Consider the following 17,799-nt stretch of genomic DNA (forward strand, 5'->3'; position numbering starts at 1 on the left):
CAACTGAAGCACATTGTCACTAAAAATACAGCTATCTTAGAGGGCAGTGGGGAGGTTTTCCCACAGGGACTGTCCATCTCAACCTGAGGTACCCATCAGTAACAGAAGAGGGACCTAGGATTTCTTATCGGTACTGAAACTGACCTGCCCTCTTGAAATATGCCCTAAATGGAAGCTGTCACATGTTCAGAGTTCTAGAAATAGGCTCAAGTTACTCAAGGGCCCTGGACACATCACCCTTAGCTCTTGTTAGGCCCCTCCCTGCTGCAGGACATGGCTGGCATAGCCCACCCTCTCCCTAGGGCTGAGGCTTCCCTTTCCCAGGGCCCTTCATTACAGAATCCAGACATGTCCGTTCCTCCGGCCTTTTGCTCCCTTTGCCCCCTCTGCCCCCTTTGCCATGGCCCTTCCCTCTCTCTCTCTCTCTTTCTCTTTGCCCCTTCCTCTACCCTTCTCTCTCCCTCTCCTCTCTCCCCTCCCCTCTTGCTGCTCTCACTTTTCCCTTCTCTCTCCCCCTCCTCTCTCTCCTCCCCTCTTGCTCCTCTCACTTTTCCCTTCTCTCTCCCCCTCCCCCTCCCACAGCCCCAATACCCTGCATTAATATGATACAGCTTTGTCTTGCCATTAGCTCATTCTGATATTTAATCGATCAGCTCTCAGAGCACAGGCTCCCATCAGGCCACAACTCTCCTTCCCACTGCTCCTTCCTAATCACTGAGGATCTGCTTGGCATGGGGCAGTGGCTCAGACAAAATGTAAACTGAATACAGCTATGAAATGCCACTCCCACCTCCAATCCTTCTCAGACTGAGGTAACACATACTAATTTAAGAAGCTTTCCAGCATAAGCTGACAGAATTAGACACTATCTGAACCAGGCAACTGTGGAAAACTCAACTATATGCAATGCTCGAACTCAATTTTGTGGCCAGAACATGATTACGTAGACTTTAAAAGAAATCCATGCCTTCCGGGTGAAGGAGGCCAAGCGCCCAGACAGGGTGGGAACCAGGACCTGAGTGTCACATGACCCAAATGACGCCACCGTGTAGCCCTCCACAGGAGCCACCAGGAGCAAACGTGGGAGACGGGAGATGGTGCCTCAGACCATCCACAGCAGCTATTTTCTGTTGGGAAGTCTTAGCCAAGACTTGGCCACTGACACGGTGCTGAGACAGAACCGAGGACAGGTGTCAGTAGTGACAAGTGTCAGACACGGATGAAGATGAGGAGCAGAGGCCTGCCAGCGTGACTGAAAGCTGCAGGGCAGGTCCAGGCCTGCAGCTGGGCCTAAAACTGGCAGGAGGGAGCATGGGTGCTGTCCCCTGGGTCTCTGGTCCTTAGCCCAGCCGTGGGTGCACAAGCTTCCTGGAACTAAATCCACATTGGCCTTTTCAAAAAGCACTTTGGTGAGGACCGCTTTGGAGGAGCCAAGGCAGTGAGACGTCAGCCACGTGTCACCAAGGTTAGGACTTCAAGATTTTCAGTGGAGAACACCAGCTGGAGAACTCGAAATAATTGGACCTCGTCTATAAGATAACTTGGCCTTGACAAGGGCCAGCACAAACACCTGTGATATTCCCACCATTTGTGAAGCCCTCCCGTGGGAAGCTCGGCCGGTGCCTGTGGCTCATCCCAACCCACATGGCTCCTGGGCAGCCAATGCCATCCCAAGGCCTTGTCAGCCAAATTCCTGAAGCCCACAGCAGTCCCCACACCCGTCGCTCATCTCACTTACGTACCCCACACATCAGTTCTCACCCGGCTGTCCCTAAGCAGCAAATCTCTTTTGGAGCCGCTGCCACACACAGCTCGGGCTGCTGCACCTGTTGGTCCCTGAACACTGAATTCAGTGAGTTTCTCCCCAGCGCTGGGCTCTGAGTTCCCAGTTCTACTTCACTAACACCCAAATGCCATTTCCCCGGGGGGGCTCATGGGAGGCCATATGTGGGCGTTGGTCATCACTGAAGACCAAGGAGGAAGGACTCTTTTCTGAGCAGGAGCATGAATGTGACTTGTCCCTGAATTCATGGTGAATCACAGAGGCCTGCACTGAGTCTTCCCACCACGTCTGGTCCTCCCGGCCCTCTCAGCGTCCGGCCCACAGCAGTTAGGATGGGGGAAACAGCCGGCTCCTCACAGCTACGATCTCGGTGCGCACCGTCCTTCTCACGCCTATGAACCTGGTGCGTAGCACAATTCCTGGCACCTGACTGGAGCTCAGATAAGAAGCAACAAAACTCGTGTGAGCAGAGCCAGCACTCACATTCTCCTCCTGGGACGCGGCGAGCTTGCCAGTGTCTTCATTGCCCTCTTTCTGTGCCTCATTTTCTCCACTTTCTTCAGCCTTCTCTGTTCCCTGCTAAGAAAAGAAACTCACCATATCACTCACCTTCAGTAAGTTCCCAGGGAGAAAGCAGGCCACCTGCCATGGCTCTCCTGCTTCCATCAGGGCAGGTAAGTGAAGGCAGCAGAAACCTCTGCACAGGTCATTTAGATACTGACACAAGCTCCCAAACCTCCAGACTGCTGACAGATGACTGCATGCTGCAGCTGACACACTGACTGCATGCTGCATCCATAAAGAGTTGAGTGTAGGATGTTGATTCATCCACTTAAGGCTGGTAGAGGTGACAGATGCATAGATGTATGGATAGGAACAAATATGGTAGACAAATGGGTAACCTGGGCAATGGATGGATGGATGAATGGGTGGGTGGATGGATGGAATATATATATAAGAGACAGATGATACATAATGATGATGATGATAAGTAGGTGCATAGATACAAAAACACAAGATAGATGATAGATAGATAGATAGATAGATAGATAGATAGATAGATGACAGATATAGATGATAGATAAATAGAAAGATGATAGATATAGATGATAGGTAGATATAGATGATAGAGAAATAGATATAGATAATAGATAGATGATAGATAGATAGATAGATAGATAGATAGATAGATAGATAGACAGATAGATGATAGACAGATAGATTATAGATATAGATGATAGGTAGATAGATGATAGATAGATAGATAGATAGATAGATAGATGACAGATATAGATGATAGATAAATAGAAAGATGATAGATATAGATGATAGGTAGATATAGATGATAGAGAAATAGATATAGATAATAGACAGATGATAGATAGATAGATAGATAGATATAAATGATAGATAGATAGATAGATAGATAGATAGATATAGATGATAGATAGGCAGATAGATGATAGACAGATAGATTATAGATATAGATGATAGGTAGATAGATGATAGATAGATTATAGATATAGATGATAGGTATATAGATAGATGATAGACAGATAGATGATAGAGAGGTAGATAGATACATAGATACATAGACAGATAATAGGTAGATAGATGATAGACAAACAGACAGATGATAGTAGATAGATAGATAGATAGATAGAAGATAAATAATGATAGATAAATAGGTAGATAGAGATTATAGATAGATGACATATAGATAATGATAGATGATTGATTGATAGAGGATAGATAATTGCTAGAGAGATAAATTATTGATAGATGACAGATGACAGATAGATATTGATGGTAGACAATATAGATAAAAACAAAGAAATGTCAGGACCATCAGCACCCCTAGGACACTGGCAGCACAGCCCTTACCTCTGCAGTGCCCTCCGTCTCTCCTGCCACATCTCCGTTGGGAACGGAAGACGCTTCCTCAGACTTCATCACCTACACCAAAGGTTGAAAATTCTCTTGAGGACATAACTCTCATAACTGAATTACTCTTGTTTTCAGCCTTCATTATAATCACAGCAACAGTGGTGCCCAAGAGAGACAAACTCATTGCCACCCCACAGTAGTAGCAAGAACATAAAAGCGGAGGCTGGGGGCCGCTCAGGGAGCAAGAGCACTATTGCTCTTGCAGAGGACACAGGCTTCAGTCTCCAGCACCCCCGTGGCGGCTCATGACCATCAGTAACTCAGGAGATCCAACACCATCTTCTGGCCTCTGCAGGTACCTAGCACGTACTTGATAGATGGACATACGTGCAGGCAAAACACACGTCACTTAAAATAATTTTAGGAACGTGAGAAAGCATCATAACACAAGCTTAGAGCAGAGTCACATCCTCACCCCATGAGATGGTCTTAACTTATGAAATGGTCCCCAACTTTCTAAAACATCAGGTTATTTTCATGACAAACACCCTTCAAACTCATACCCTCTGTTCCCACCCCTGTATGACAAATAATATTTGATATTTGATATATACCTAACTCCACTCTGATACATATTAGCTATTGGGGGAATTTGTTGTTCTCCTGTTTTGTGGACTTTGACAAAACAAGGACATGCTATGGCTCATGACTTTTAGCTTAATACATCATGAACAGTCGTCCAGGTGAAGTCATACATTCTAACTCATTCTTTGTAGCATTTGCTAAATATTAAGCATATGTCAACTTATTCAAACATATTCTAAATGACAGATAGTCAATGTGTTCCCATGTTTGTGACTCTATGACTAATAGTATGATATGGTAAATAAAATAGTGTGGATATTTTTATCAGAATTATTTCCAAAAAGATGGGAGAGATTTATATCCCTCCATAATATATGAACACCCCACTTTTCTTTAGCCCTGTGACCAATTAACAGAGTTGCACTTTTTAATGATTGTGTATTCATTGGGAGTGGAGTTCCATCTTTGTCATTATTTACATCTCCTGGGTTACTAGAAAGGAAGGGCATACTTTTAATCACTTGCATTTTCTATTCAGATAACTTCATCTGATAACTTCATCTGTTCCCATATCTAAGGGAACAGCAAATATCAAAAAGCCAGCAGAGCTGCTTGACAAAGCGCCAGCAAAGCTGAGCCAAGTGACACAATCTCTGTGGTGCAGTCTTCCATTCTTTTGGTCTTGATCTCAACATGTAGCATGCTTGGAGGGCTTTTATTATTTGTACAACTTGGGGATATAGGATTGATGGAAATTTTCTTATGAATCATACATACCCTCTCCCAAGAGCACTGCTTCTAAGCTTCCCCAGAGGTGTCCTGACCGTACTACCCCTCCCAATTTTAGGGATATATTCTTATCTTATCCTTGCCCTACTTGAAGGTCTTCCTTATGCCCTGGAGGTTGTTACTCAAATAAATATGCTGGAGACCTCCTTATGGAGCTCTGACTCAAAGATACTCTTGGCACATCTGCTCCTGTACCTACTCAGGAACAAAATAGTCAAAACAAAATAAACTTTAAAAGGTAAACAATATTCGGTGGGCTAGAGAAGTTAGCAGCAGATCAAACTGAAAGCCTCTTCATAATATTGATGGACAAAGAATGGTATGGATAAATGATAAAAGAATGAACTGTTAAGATCTCTCTTTCTTAGAAAAAGTTAACTCATAGAGAGCCCCTGTGGTGTTGTATGACCAAGGAGGAAAAAATACCAAGATCAGATGTATAAGTAAATTCTATAAATACACAAAATATAAACACTGTGTTATGGCAGAGATTGGATAGTAACTGCAGCAGCTTTGGCCTGAAGGCTTTCCCTGGTCTAATGACAACTACCATTCTGACTATTAAAAGCTGATAATACACTGCTTGGGGCATGACAATCTGCTCAGGCTGGCTTGGATGTTTTCTTTCTGTTTAGTGCCCTTGAAACGCAAGAGCTACCAGCCTCAGAACAGGCTTTCATGCTTTGGCAAAACATGCCCATGAAACCAATATTGTTAAAAGTTGGGTTGTGGGGTTGATGAGGGAAATTGACTGTAAAAGATAACTCTTTTCTGTCATGGTTTATCAATGATGACTAAACTTATGACCAAGCAGAAGTTAAAACACGTGTCAAAAATGATATCTATGTTTTGGAAGAAAATGATATAATCTATGTTTTAGAAGAACATGCATCTGTCCATGCCTACCAAGTTCTGTAAGAATAAAGAAGCGCCCAGACGGCCAGGATGTAAAGCTCCTCCCCATCCTTGTGCCTGACTCACTCTTTCCTTGCAGCTCTGTGTTCACCCTTCTTCAGGCTCTGACCTCACCTGGGGCTGAACCCCGGCATCTTGGCCATTTTAAAGCCTTAAGTTATTTCTAAAGATTTCGGATGGCTTTTTAAGAGAGGTCTCACTACATAGCCCAGCTGACCTTGAACTCACAGTTCTCCAGCCTCAGCCCCCGAGTGCTAGAATCACAGGTGACCACAGCAGCTCAAGAATCACAGCACAGCATAACTAGTCGTCCTTCTTCACATTACATAATACTGTTCTAATTTAAATTTTTTAAATAGTTATATGAATTTTAGTCTTTTATAAAGATGAATTTACCTAAGTTTTCTATAAAATATTTTAGTAGTTCTGTGCATTCATAGTTATTAATATCTAGACTTTTAATTCATCTATAATTCAATTTTATATATGATATGAAATAACAGGTTGGGGCTGGGGTTGCAGAACATAAAGGAGCATTTGCCCATATAAATGGAGCCTAGGTTCACACATTTTGGCTTTTTTAGCTTTAAAGACAAGGCCCATGTGGTCTGACTGAGAAATGGCCCCGTAGACTCATGTGCTTGAACTTGGAGGTTGCGGCACCTTTAAAGGGTGGAACTTTGCTGGAGGAAGTGTGTCACTAGGGCGGGCTTTGGGGGGTTACCGGTGTTGCGCCATGTCCTGTTCTTTCTCTGTATTTTCTGTGGATGAAAATGTGATCAGCCAACTGCAGCCATGCTTCCCCACCATGATGGACTCTGGGACCTTTCTTCCTTAGGTTGTTTTTAGTCAAGGTGTTTTATCAGAGCCACAGAAAAATAGCTAACACAGGCCAAAGTGTTCTCTTCTTCTCTATGCCTGTCTTTCAGTGTGCCTATCCCAGTCTTTGCTATGATGAGCCTTCACAGCCAGGCCTTCTCTCCAGCCAGAGTACACCTGCTGTAAATCACCTGCCACAGCCATAGGATGAGTTTCCATTGAGATACAGTCCTGAAAGCTTTGTCATGCCAGCAGCTGCTTGACCACACAGAAAGGACATTGCTATTCAAAGCCCCCCTTTTCAAAAACATGTTGGCTCTTCTCAGACATGTGTTATCCAGTTAGCTGCACAGTCATTTTTCTAGTCCGGGAAGTTAAAAAAATGGGATATTGGTGAAATGAGCACTAAATGGTTTCATTAATTTAGAAAGAATTAATTTGTTGTTGTTTATTCATCCAAGTAAATTTTAGATCTGTCTCTTTGGCGTTTGCTAGAACCCTTTAAAGTAAAGTTACTCTCCTTGTCAAGGTCTGAGTGGTTTCTTGTGATCTCTTACCACTGTGAATGAGACATTTTCTTTTCACAATTTAACTTGACAAATTAACAGTATAAGTAAAAGCTACAGAGTTATATATTTTTCATCCCAAAACTCTAACTATTGCTAATTTTTATGGTTTTATAGAAGTTTATTTATATAACATGGAGGGCAGGATGCAGGAAAACCACTCCAGTCAGCGCCAGGCCACTTGTGGAGCTGGAACACACCACCTGGGGATGTGGCCCTCACAGCCACACCTGCCTTTGGGGGGCACTTGGGCCTTGCTTTCCTTCCTCAGACCAGCCCTCTTTATGTCCACCTTTTGGACAGCACCTGGCGTTCCTGCACTCATGAGACAAGAGGCCGTGTGGAGGGTGTGAACATCTCCCCCAGCATCGATGCCAAGGCCCTCGCTCTTCCTGGAACCCTGCAGCACACAGCAGAGCGTGCCTTCCACATGTTTGTGCGCCTTTGTCTTTTGTTTCCTGTTAATGCACTTCTCTCTCTGACCCGAACTACAGCGTGATGCTCAGTGCTGTTCGTGTCTTTGTTGCTCCTCTAGTTTCGAACTGGAAAACTCCAGAACACCTTTACAAGGTTGGTTTCCTGTCTTCAACAGCTCTCTTGACATGCCTCTGTCTTCTGACCCTCCCTCTCAATGCTTTCACTCATCGCACCTGGACCTGGTAGTGTGGTCACTTCCCTAGGTGGCTGGCATTTACTTAAACATGTTGACATTTGTCACAGCTTGATCACCATTACAGAAATTATATCGAAACTTGTCGTTGAAAGTTACTTTGGGCTGTAAGTCATGTTATCTCAGAATGATGCTCCTGGCATTGGGCAGCTTCAAGTAGAGAATCCTAAATTCAAAGCCAACCTAATCTACAGTCTCAAAGCAAAACTAAACCCTGAGACGTCGGTTCTGTCTTATTCCTTAAACAGACATTCTCCCAAGAGAAAACCATGACAGAGGTCTTGATGTTGGTGCAGCTGTTGAGACTGTTAGGATGTCACGAGGTGACTCCTGAGGACAGTGCCCACGGGGACGCACAAATGCTGACTTGGAAGAACCACACTCCGACAGTGTGCTGCAAATGTGGCACTGTGACACTGCAGTGACATCTGATAATTAGGAAGAAACTCCAACTGCACACACAGTTGGACATTGTCCATTGATCCTTATTAAAATCAAACATAGAAGATTTTATGGATGAGCTGAAGAGATGGCTCAGCAGTTAAGAGCCCGCGCTGCTCCTTATTTTACAGGTAGTTTCTTTCTAAGGGAGGAATGAGATAGACTTTCCACTAAAATCAATCAGTACCTCTCCGGAACAGAAGGCAGAACCCCAAGTCGGGCACAGCCTCCTACCAGCCCCACAGCCCCTCCCCCCACCCCAGCAACTGCTGCTCCTCTCTGGCTAGGATGCTGCCAACTCTGGAAGCGCATCCTCCTCTTCTCCTTCTCCTGTGTATTCCTTTCCTCTGCTTGCAATCCATGCACACACTCGTGGCCTGAGCATCTCGACCAAAAAGATGGACCTTGCACACTAATGTGTGTGTGTGTGTGTGTGTGTGTGTGTGTGCATGTGTGTAGAGGCCAGAGGTCAATGTCTCAATCACTCTTCTTTATTTTTTCTTTCTTTCGTTGTTTCTTTCTTTTCTCTCTCGCTCTCTCTTTCCTTTCTTTCTTTCTTTCTTTCTTCTTTCCTTCTTTTCCTTCTTTACTTCTTTCTTTCTTCCTTTCTTTCTTTTTCTTCCTTCCTAGACCGGGACTCTCACTGAACATGAATGTCACCACTGACGAAGCTGGCTGGCCAGTGAGTTGTACAAATTTACCTGTCTCCCCACCCCACTCCTGTGCTCAGATTGCACCACACCTGGCTTTGTCATAGGCACTTGGGATCAGACTCTGGCTGTCATACTTGTGTAGCCAATGTTTTACTCACAGGGCGTTTGACTTCACAAGGCATCCAGGCTTACCTTTGACCCAGGAGGGGGAGCCAAACCAAGGAATGAATAAATAATATTTTCTTCTTTTGCAGAGAAGAAAGAGTCAAAATCCTTGAAGCAAAGACAGAGAACATTTAAACACATTATACAGTGGGAGCTAGAATAAGCCCCGAGCTCAGTCCCCTTATCTATCAGCCACATCCTCTCAGCCTGCTTTGTCAACTGATAACTAAGCATACAACTGTAAGTAAAGCTGTTAATTTTACATTTGTTTTTATACGTTGTCATTGTACCTGCGTAGCATAAGAACACACACACAGGAAACAGGAAAGGCTGCAGAGGGCGGGGACATGGTCAGGCACAGGTGAACAGCGCCTGTGATGTACACAAGCCTTCTCCCCACCTGCTGGGTTTGCACCCTGTCCTTCCCAGCTTCCCTGAGTACCAGGGACACTCACCTCCACATTAATAAAGATGCTCACAAGCAAGTCTTCTTTGGTTGTGCCCAAGCCCTGGCCTCCCAGCCTGTGTTGCCCTTCTCTGATATTTGCCTGCCATGGATCTGGACATGCTCATCTGCTCTACACAGCAGGTGCTCAGGACTCCCAGCCACCTGACACCCCACCTCCCGGTGCTTGCCCTGCCCCCACAGCTGCCACCGGCACAGGACTCAGGGCTCACCGAGAATCCACAGGAAACATTAAGAACACTTGAATGGCCACTATTTTTACAATCCACACTCTACTCATGGGGAAGGACTCAGCAACAGTGTCTTAGTTAGAGTCTCTATGGCTGTGATGACTGCCGTGACCACAGCTACTTCAGGAGGAAAAATTTATTTCTGCTTCCACTTTCATCCATTAGAGTAAATAAGGGCAGGAACCTGGGCATGGGAGCTGAGGCAGAGGCCATGCAGGTACTGCTCACTGGCTTGCTCCCCATGGCTGCTTTCTTATAGAGCCCAGGACACCAGGCCAGGGATGCCCCCACACCCAGTGGGCTGGACCCACTCACATCAGTCTGGTGGGGTCTTTTCTTAATTGCGGTTCCCTCTTCCCAGATGACTCTAACCTGACTCAAGCTGACACAAAACTAGCCATCACAGACACTTTGGTTCATGCCATTTTATCTTTACTTCATGTGTGCTTTGGCTGCATGTGTCTGCGCACTGTGTGTGCTGGTGCCTGTGGAGGCCGGAAGAGGGTGTCAGATCCCCTGGAACTGGAGCTACAGCTGGCTGTGAGCTACCATCAAGGTACCAGGACCAAAACCCAGGTCCTATGCAAGAATGGCAACTGCTGAGCCATCTCTCCAGCCAGCCTAATGTCTTTAAGGGTTTCAGAAAGCAGCATTGACAGATGATTTCCTAAAATAATAATGGAAAAGGTATGTAGTAAGATGGATGTCACCCTCTGGCCCCTGTACAGACACAGAACAAGAAGCCGCCAACACTGGTCACCTCCAAGCAGGACCAGCTACACAGTGTCTAAGGCCAGAGCACAGTAAGACCCACCAGGCCCTCGGCTTAACCGTGGCTGAAAATTCACACCCAGCAGCAGAGAATTAGACCGAGCACAGAGCTCTCCTGAGCTAGAGGCCCCTTAACATGCAGATGGCAGCTTGGAGCCGGCCTGGCTCAGGCAACTGTAGCTACAATTGTGAGCAGGGACTGGGAGGAGAGTGACCCACACTGACCACCCTTTGAGACCATGTCATCTGCCAGTGTGTGCAAGAACAAAGTTTTCTAATCTTTCTCACACTGAAAGAAACCTGGGTGCTGGAGATGGCTCAGCAGTTAAGCGTGCTCGCTGCTCTCACACAGGACCTGAGTTTACTTCCCAGCACCCACATGGGGCGGCTCTCAGCCCCTGTCCAGCTTCGAGGGATCTGATGCCCTCTTCTTGCCTCTGTAGGAACTGCATACAAGCACACACGCACACTGATAAGCTTCTATTTAATTTATAAAGACCTATTACAGAAAAACCAAAAGCAGAAGTCCTTGCCACCGGGCTCCGTCCTGCCTTACGCCTCAAGGAGAGGAGGGCGCAGGTGGAGACGGACGAGTCCTTGCCTTTTCCGTTCTGATCACAGCATTTCCTGAGGGGGTTGTGTGTGCCGAGGTGCGTGTGTGGAGGTCAGCAGACAGCTTCCCGGAGTGGGATCCGAGAGGCGCTCAGGCTGATCTGCTTTATACAGTTCTGACAAACGGGCTGACGGGATGGATAGAGTGCCTGCCGCGCAGGCGTGAGGCTCGCGCAGGCCTGAGGCCCGGAGCTCCTCCCCCGGGAGGGCAGGGGCGCTCTGCCTGGCTGACTCAGCAGCTCAGGTGCGGAGCCCGCCTCAGGAACAAAGCAGACCGTGACTGAAGAGGACAGCGGCGTCGAGGTCTGTCCTACATGCGCGCGCACACACGGACACACACATGCAAACCGCACACTTAACTCTGCGAAGTGCGCAGCGCAACGGCCGCAGCCCGGAGCGCTCACCCCGCAGTACTGCTCCTCGTTGAAGATCTGAGGAGGCAGGGGAATCCCGTTCTGAGGCTTCTTCTCCCCGGGGACGTTCTCCCGCATCCACTTCCGGTTGTCCTCATCCCCAGCTATGTCCAGCTCCTTAAAGTCTATTTTATTGGCCTCCAGAAAGCCGACCACTTCTTGCTGCTTTTTCCTAATCTGGTTAAGGGCGGAGAAAACCAACCATTGCTGCTTTAGACTGCTCCAGCCGTTTCTGGAGCACGCTTTGTTCACATTTACACAACCCCAGTTCTTTCCTGTGCTGTACTGCACAGCACAAAGAAAACAACCACCACACCTTTCCTCTGGAAAGCAGCCGCAGGGGCGAGGGAGCAGTGGGTCGTGGCACACGTGGGTGCGTGACGCAGGACCAAGCACAGTTCTCCGCTCGTGCCCCCAAGAAAGGACACAGGAGGGGGCCTCGTGGGCTCACGGGGGATCACCTAGAACAGGCCCCGCGGGCCGACCGCTGACCGCTGCACCTGGGGGCCTGGGAGGAGGCAGGCCCGAGAGTGACCCAGGAGGAGGCAGGAGGGCTCGGATGCTCCCATCGGGCCCTGGGTCCACTCTCGCGGTAGCCTCCAGAGCTGGCCCACGTGAGCCCTCAGAGGGCTCCCCCTACGAAGGGAAGAGGTGTGCACACGGCACCGAAGCAGGCCTCAGGACGGCACACCTTCCCAGGTCCTCGCTCTGTCCTCAGGAGGCCACAAGGCCTGTGTTCCCACGCTGCCCTGCTGTGTCTAAGGACCTGGAGCCCCTGGCGGGAGCTGCTGCTGGCACCTTTGGCAACCTCAGCGGAGCCCAGGAGAGCTCTTTCCCTGCCCCGCGCCTTTGTGCACAGTGGCCTCTGCCTCAGTCCTGAAGTTACCCAGCTGCTGCTGGCCACTCCGGAGTGTCTGAGAATCTGCAGCCACGCCGTCCCAGGGCTTTGCTTGACACCTCATGTACACTGTCTGAACAGTGAGGAGACCTTCCATCTGAGGTCACCATGTCGTGGTTTGACGCCTGTGGGACAGGAGTCGCGGTGACTGCTGGGAGCAAGGGCAGGCTGCGTTGGCAGAAGCAAGCAAGCGAGCTTCCCATAGGCAGCACAGCTGACGAATGGGTGTGTCCCTGGTACCCGCAAAGCTACACTGCCTTGCCATGCTCAGCCATCTAGCCTGCAGACACCTTACTGCTTACTGCTTCGCTCTGTTGGGCAGATTTCCTGCAGATTATTTTGAAGATCTATCTTCATAGTGCTGTTTAAACGGATTAATGATTTCATAACCCCTGGTGATGATTTTAAAGAATTTCTGACTTGATTCAAGTAATTTTAAAACCCTCCTGCAGTATAGCAAAAACTGCTAGGAGCTCTGTGGACTTGACTTATACCAGAAGGGAAAACAAGAGTCAAACAAATTAATGATCAAGGCAATACATTCATTCTAGGTTTAGTCCAGGAATAAGGCCCAGGTGTACACCATAATAAGAAAGATCATACAAATACAAAAACAAAGACAAAAATAAAAACAAGGAATAAATGGTTAGTTATATAAGACAAAACAGACACTTGTTTCTTAGAAAAAAACTTGACATAAAAACTATCTTTTGGGCCACACCTGTAATCCCAGCACTCTGAGAGGCAGAGGCAGGCAGATTTCTTTGAGTTCGAGGCCAGCCTGGTCTACAAAGTGAGTCCAGGACAGCCAAGGCTACGCAGAGAAACCCTGTCTTGAAAAACAACAATAACAAAAAAAAAAAAAAAACTATCCTTTGAACACAAAATGTATGAAATAAATAAAATAAAACTTCTACTTTAAACTCACAATGAGCATATAGATAAAACCACTGCTTTAAACTTATAATGAGCAAAAATGTCTAGTTCTAATGAAGGAACTTACAATCAATCTTCCTACTGCAACTCTCCTTTTGTGTAACAATTGTATCTATTTTTGAATGAGGTAACTTTTTCACACATAGAGAACCTTTGTCTTAAAGGATATGAAAACCCAGGACAGAAATAAGCATGTGTGGAAGCCCACTGGGATTCATTTCATCCACCAGTTGTATATACGTATTTATGTATATATTATCTATATGTCAGATTGTCTGCATGCTTGTATGTCTATGTTTTTATGTGTGTGTATGTGTATATGTGTGCATGTATGTGTGTGTGAAATTCTGAAGCTTCTTAGAACTTGTTGTTGAAGTCCCCTGCTTCATCCAAAAGTGTCCGTCTGTCTGATTGTCTATGCTTTCAAGTATGTATGTGTGAGTTCACATGTCTGTGCGCTAGTCCACTCTTAGGTTGCTTAGCCACCTGTGATGTCATCATTGGTCGCTGCTGCCAGGGGCCAGGGTGAAAGGACCTGCCTCTTTGCTCTCTCTCCTCTTCGCTCTCTCTCCTCTTCACTCTCTCTCCTCTTCACTCCCTCTCTCCTCTCTTGCTCTCTCCCGTTCTTTGTTGGGTGCCCCCACCCCTGACTCTGTCTCCCTCTCTCTCTGTCTGTCTCTCTGTCTCTCTGCTCTCATGGCCCACTTAGGCCCTAACTCTCTTCTGCTTCCCTTCCCTCAAATAAATTCTTTCATAACATCTGTAGTGTGCATGGCATTTTTATATAAGCATTAACAGTATGTGTGTACATGTGTGTGAGAGAGAGAGATTGTGAAGTCTGTTAGAACTTGTTTGGTCCACTTCTCCACTTTTATGAATATGTGTGTGTATGTTTTGATCCTCCACCCCGACCCTCCTTTTTAGCCAGCCACAAGAAATCAGTGGGCCCTGAACTGTTGCTGCAGATCCCGAGATAAGCAGTCTAAGTGGTTTTGGGGGGGCCTTTTAGGTCTCCAGCCGGTCTGTAGACCAGGCTGGCCTCAGACTCACAGAGCTCTGCCTGCCTCTGCCTCCTGAGTTTGAGGATCACAGGTGTGTGTCACCACACCCAGCTTCAAGTTCTCATTCTTTATGATGAGACAGAAACTCTTCCAGTTACGCATTTTGGAAATTCTAATATGTACTAGCCCTACTAAAAATACTTGCTAACAATCACAGTAATTACTAGCAGTGGCAACTCTAATGTTCATAGATATCAACTAATAAAAATTTTAATAAAAATTAAAACGGCCGCTAACACTAACAAACAGCCGGCAGTGACTATGATTAATAATCACAGAACTTTCCATGCCTAGTCAGGCCCTGGCACGGTGCTGGGCACCCGAGTGTGATAGCTCAGGAGTCCTCGTGACCAAGCTATGAGGCGGACACTATTCTTATCCTCATTTTACAGACAAGGAAATTGAGGCTTAGCAAGGAGAAATGCCTCCTCCAAGGTCACACAGTTACAAATGGCACTGAACCATCGGTCCAGGGGGTCACTACTAACTCAGCCATTCTGAGACCCTGAGTGAAGGGTCAATAAACAAACAAAAGAACTCTGTGGATTCAGTCCTGTTGCCTGAAGAATACAAACAGCCACAGAGGACAGAAGAAAGACTGAGCTGGAGACAGACAGCTCAGCAGTTGACAGCCCTGGCTGCTCTTGCAGAGAACCTGGTTTTAGTTCCCAGCACCCGCATGGCGGCTCACAACCGTCTGTAACTCCAGGCCCAGCGCCTCTGACACCTCTTCTGGACTCTCTGGCATCAGGCACACATGTGGTATGCAGACATACACGTAGGCAAAATATACATGCACCTAAAACTGAAAGTCAACAAATGACTGTTAAAAGTTCTCAACAATGAGCACTAACATTTAAAATCCACTTCAAAAAAGGCCTGCCAAAGCAATATCCTTGAAAAATTAGTTTCAATCTAAAAAAAAAAAAAAAAGAAAACATGCATTCTCAGGGTGCAGCACATTAGCATGTTAGCATGCTTGAGCAGCATGTGCAAGGCCCCAGGTGTGAACCAGAACTGTAGAAACAAGGATGCACCCATCATATCTGTCAAAGCCAAATCCACTGTCATCCACAGCCATGAAAGATCTATGTTTGCAATCTCTGTTTGGAATTCTCCATTGAGATGTGTGCTCCTCTCTCTCCTATTCCCCAGTTTGAGTTGGCTGCACCCTGCAGAATGGACAGAATCACAGAACCCACCACGGATGGGGCGTGGGACTGCAGACTTTTTGTTTTCTGCCCACCCTCTCTGGAAACTATCCTGAATGTTCAGGGTTGGGATTGGTGACCCTCAGCAGGCTGGGGCTGGGCCTGGGGCCTATCCAGGACCTGGAAATATGTCTGCGGCAACCTGAGACCCTCTAGGAAGCGGCCATAAAAGGAAGCAGCCCCTCTCTGGTCTCTGATTCTGGATTAATAAGCTGTTTTCTTCCTCCCTCCAGGCAGATACTACGGTCTCCAAGGTCTCGTTCCCAGAACTGAGTCCCTAGTGGCTAACTTCTTCACAGGCATGTCTCAGAGCCAAGGCCACAGTCAGAAGGCAGTGCGCTCCAGCAACCCAGCCAAAGCCCTGTGATGGAGCTGGCCTTTCAGCTCGCACCCCAGGTGGCCTCAGATAGGTTTGCTATTGTCACTGTGACATCATTTTCCACAAATAATAGCATCACACCCGCTATCTTTACGCCTCCAGCGCTTTCCAATAGAGGAGGAACTGTGGCCTGAGGTCATTTTGGTGATCTGCGTCTTCTCTCCCTGCCCTGTCTTCTGTCTACACGTTTCAGTCTGAGCCCTGGGGAATGAATGGCAAAGCACTCAAAGGCAAATGGGTAATGCCACACCTCACTACAACAGGACAAAACGCACTGGTTTAAAAAAAAAAAAAAAAAAAAAAAAACAGCGTAAAACAGTCCTCCACCCTGGGCCACCTTCCACGCCCACCTGACAGAGCGCAGGCGTCACACACTTTCCAAAGCGTGTGACAACCGCAGAAAGTGTGTGCAGGTGACCCAAAACAAAACCAACGCTCAAGGCCAGACCCGGGCACAGCCCCTCCGTCCACCTCCCTCTAGGACTGTCCAGAAGACCGCGCGGGCGGAAAGTCCACAGAGCCCCAGACACCTACCGCTATGGACCCAGACGATGTGGCAACGAACACTTTGATAACCATTTCGACGTCGGAAAGAGGGCTCCCCTAACACACCCCTGCTGGGGAAGTCTCTGGACGGATCCCGCGGTCCAGGGCGGCCAGCCAGGCCTCTGCCCCCGCCCTCCCTCCGAGGCCAGGCAGCAGGCGGCATCCCGGGCTTCCCCGCCGGGAAAGCGATTGGCTGGTAAAAGCGGCGCTGGACCCTTTCCCTCACCTCTGCCAAGGCCTGACAACAGTCCCTAAAAGGCCAGGCTGCGGGCCGCGAGCGCACCAATCACAGGGCGCGCGGCACCGGGCGGAGAAGGGGGGCGGGCGAGCCGGAGAAGCCCGGAGGGAGGGCGCTGGGTTCACGGGCTGCGAGGACTGAAGCAGCGGCTCCGGCTGTGAGGCTTTCCGGAGGGATGCTTAGCAATCCGGTGACCTGTCACAGGCAGAGGCTAACCCTGCCTCGGCCGCTCCGTCCACCGGCTGCTGGGAGCCACTGGCACCTGAGGGCTGGAGGCTGCTGGAAATATCTCTTACAGGCTTTGGGGTGGGCCGTTTATGACAAGCTCTAATGCTGGTGATTTGAACTGCGTTTAAGAAACCAGAATACAAACTAGCAAAGAAGCCCCAGCGGTAGCAGCCCAGCCAAGGTCAAGGCCCCAGGAGATGGCTCAGTGGCTAACGTCACGCCTCCAAGGCTGATAACCTACCTGAGTCCCACCCCTAGAACTTCATGGTCGAAGGAGGGGGAAAAAAAAAAAAAAGAACAATACACACGCACAGACACACACATTCACACACATGGCCATTTAGAGACATAACATCCTCAATTCCTTCCCTAGGGCCTACAACTCCCCTAGGCACAGCACGGAAATCCTTCCTGTGCAGCACATCTCAAACCCAGTCAGGACAGGGTGACCGCAAACGGTCTGGCCACCATTGCACCAGCGAGCATTTCTTGTCTGGTCCACCACGCTGCAGCTGGACAGACCACTGGGGCGTCTTC

The 17,799-nt window shown here is 47.7% G+C and overlaps 1 protein-coding gene across 1 annotated transcript; it reads right to left on the reverse strand.

The window, feature by feature from the left end:
* Positions 1-2,266: 2,266 nt before the first annotated feature.
* Positions 2,267-17,241, reverse strand: Sh3bgr (SH3 domain binding glutamate rich protein; the record flags this gene model as incomplete). The annotated part of the gene is given in 5 exon segments (XM_055615382.1): positions 2,267-2,359; positions 3,668-3,739; positions 9,301-9,381; positions 11,757-11,942; positions 16,785-17,241. Coding segments are annotated over 5 exon segments (477 nt in total), but the record flags the coding sequence as incomplete, so codon positions are not given.
* Between the last annotated feature and the right edge of the window lie 558 nt (positions 17,242-17,799).

This window comes from Psammomys obesus, unplaced genomic scaffold, assembly GCF_907164565.1.
Source record: "Psammomys obesus unplaced genomic scaffold, mPsaObe1.curated_primary_1811, whole genome shotgun sequence".
NCBI lineage: Eukaryota > Metazoa > Chordata > Mammalia > Rodentia > Muridae > Psammomys > Psammomys obesus.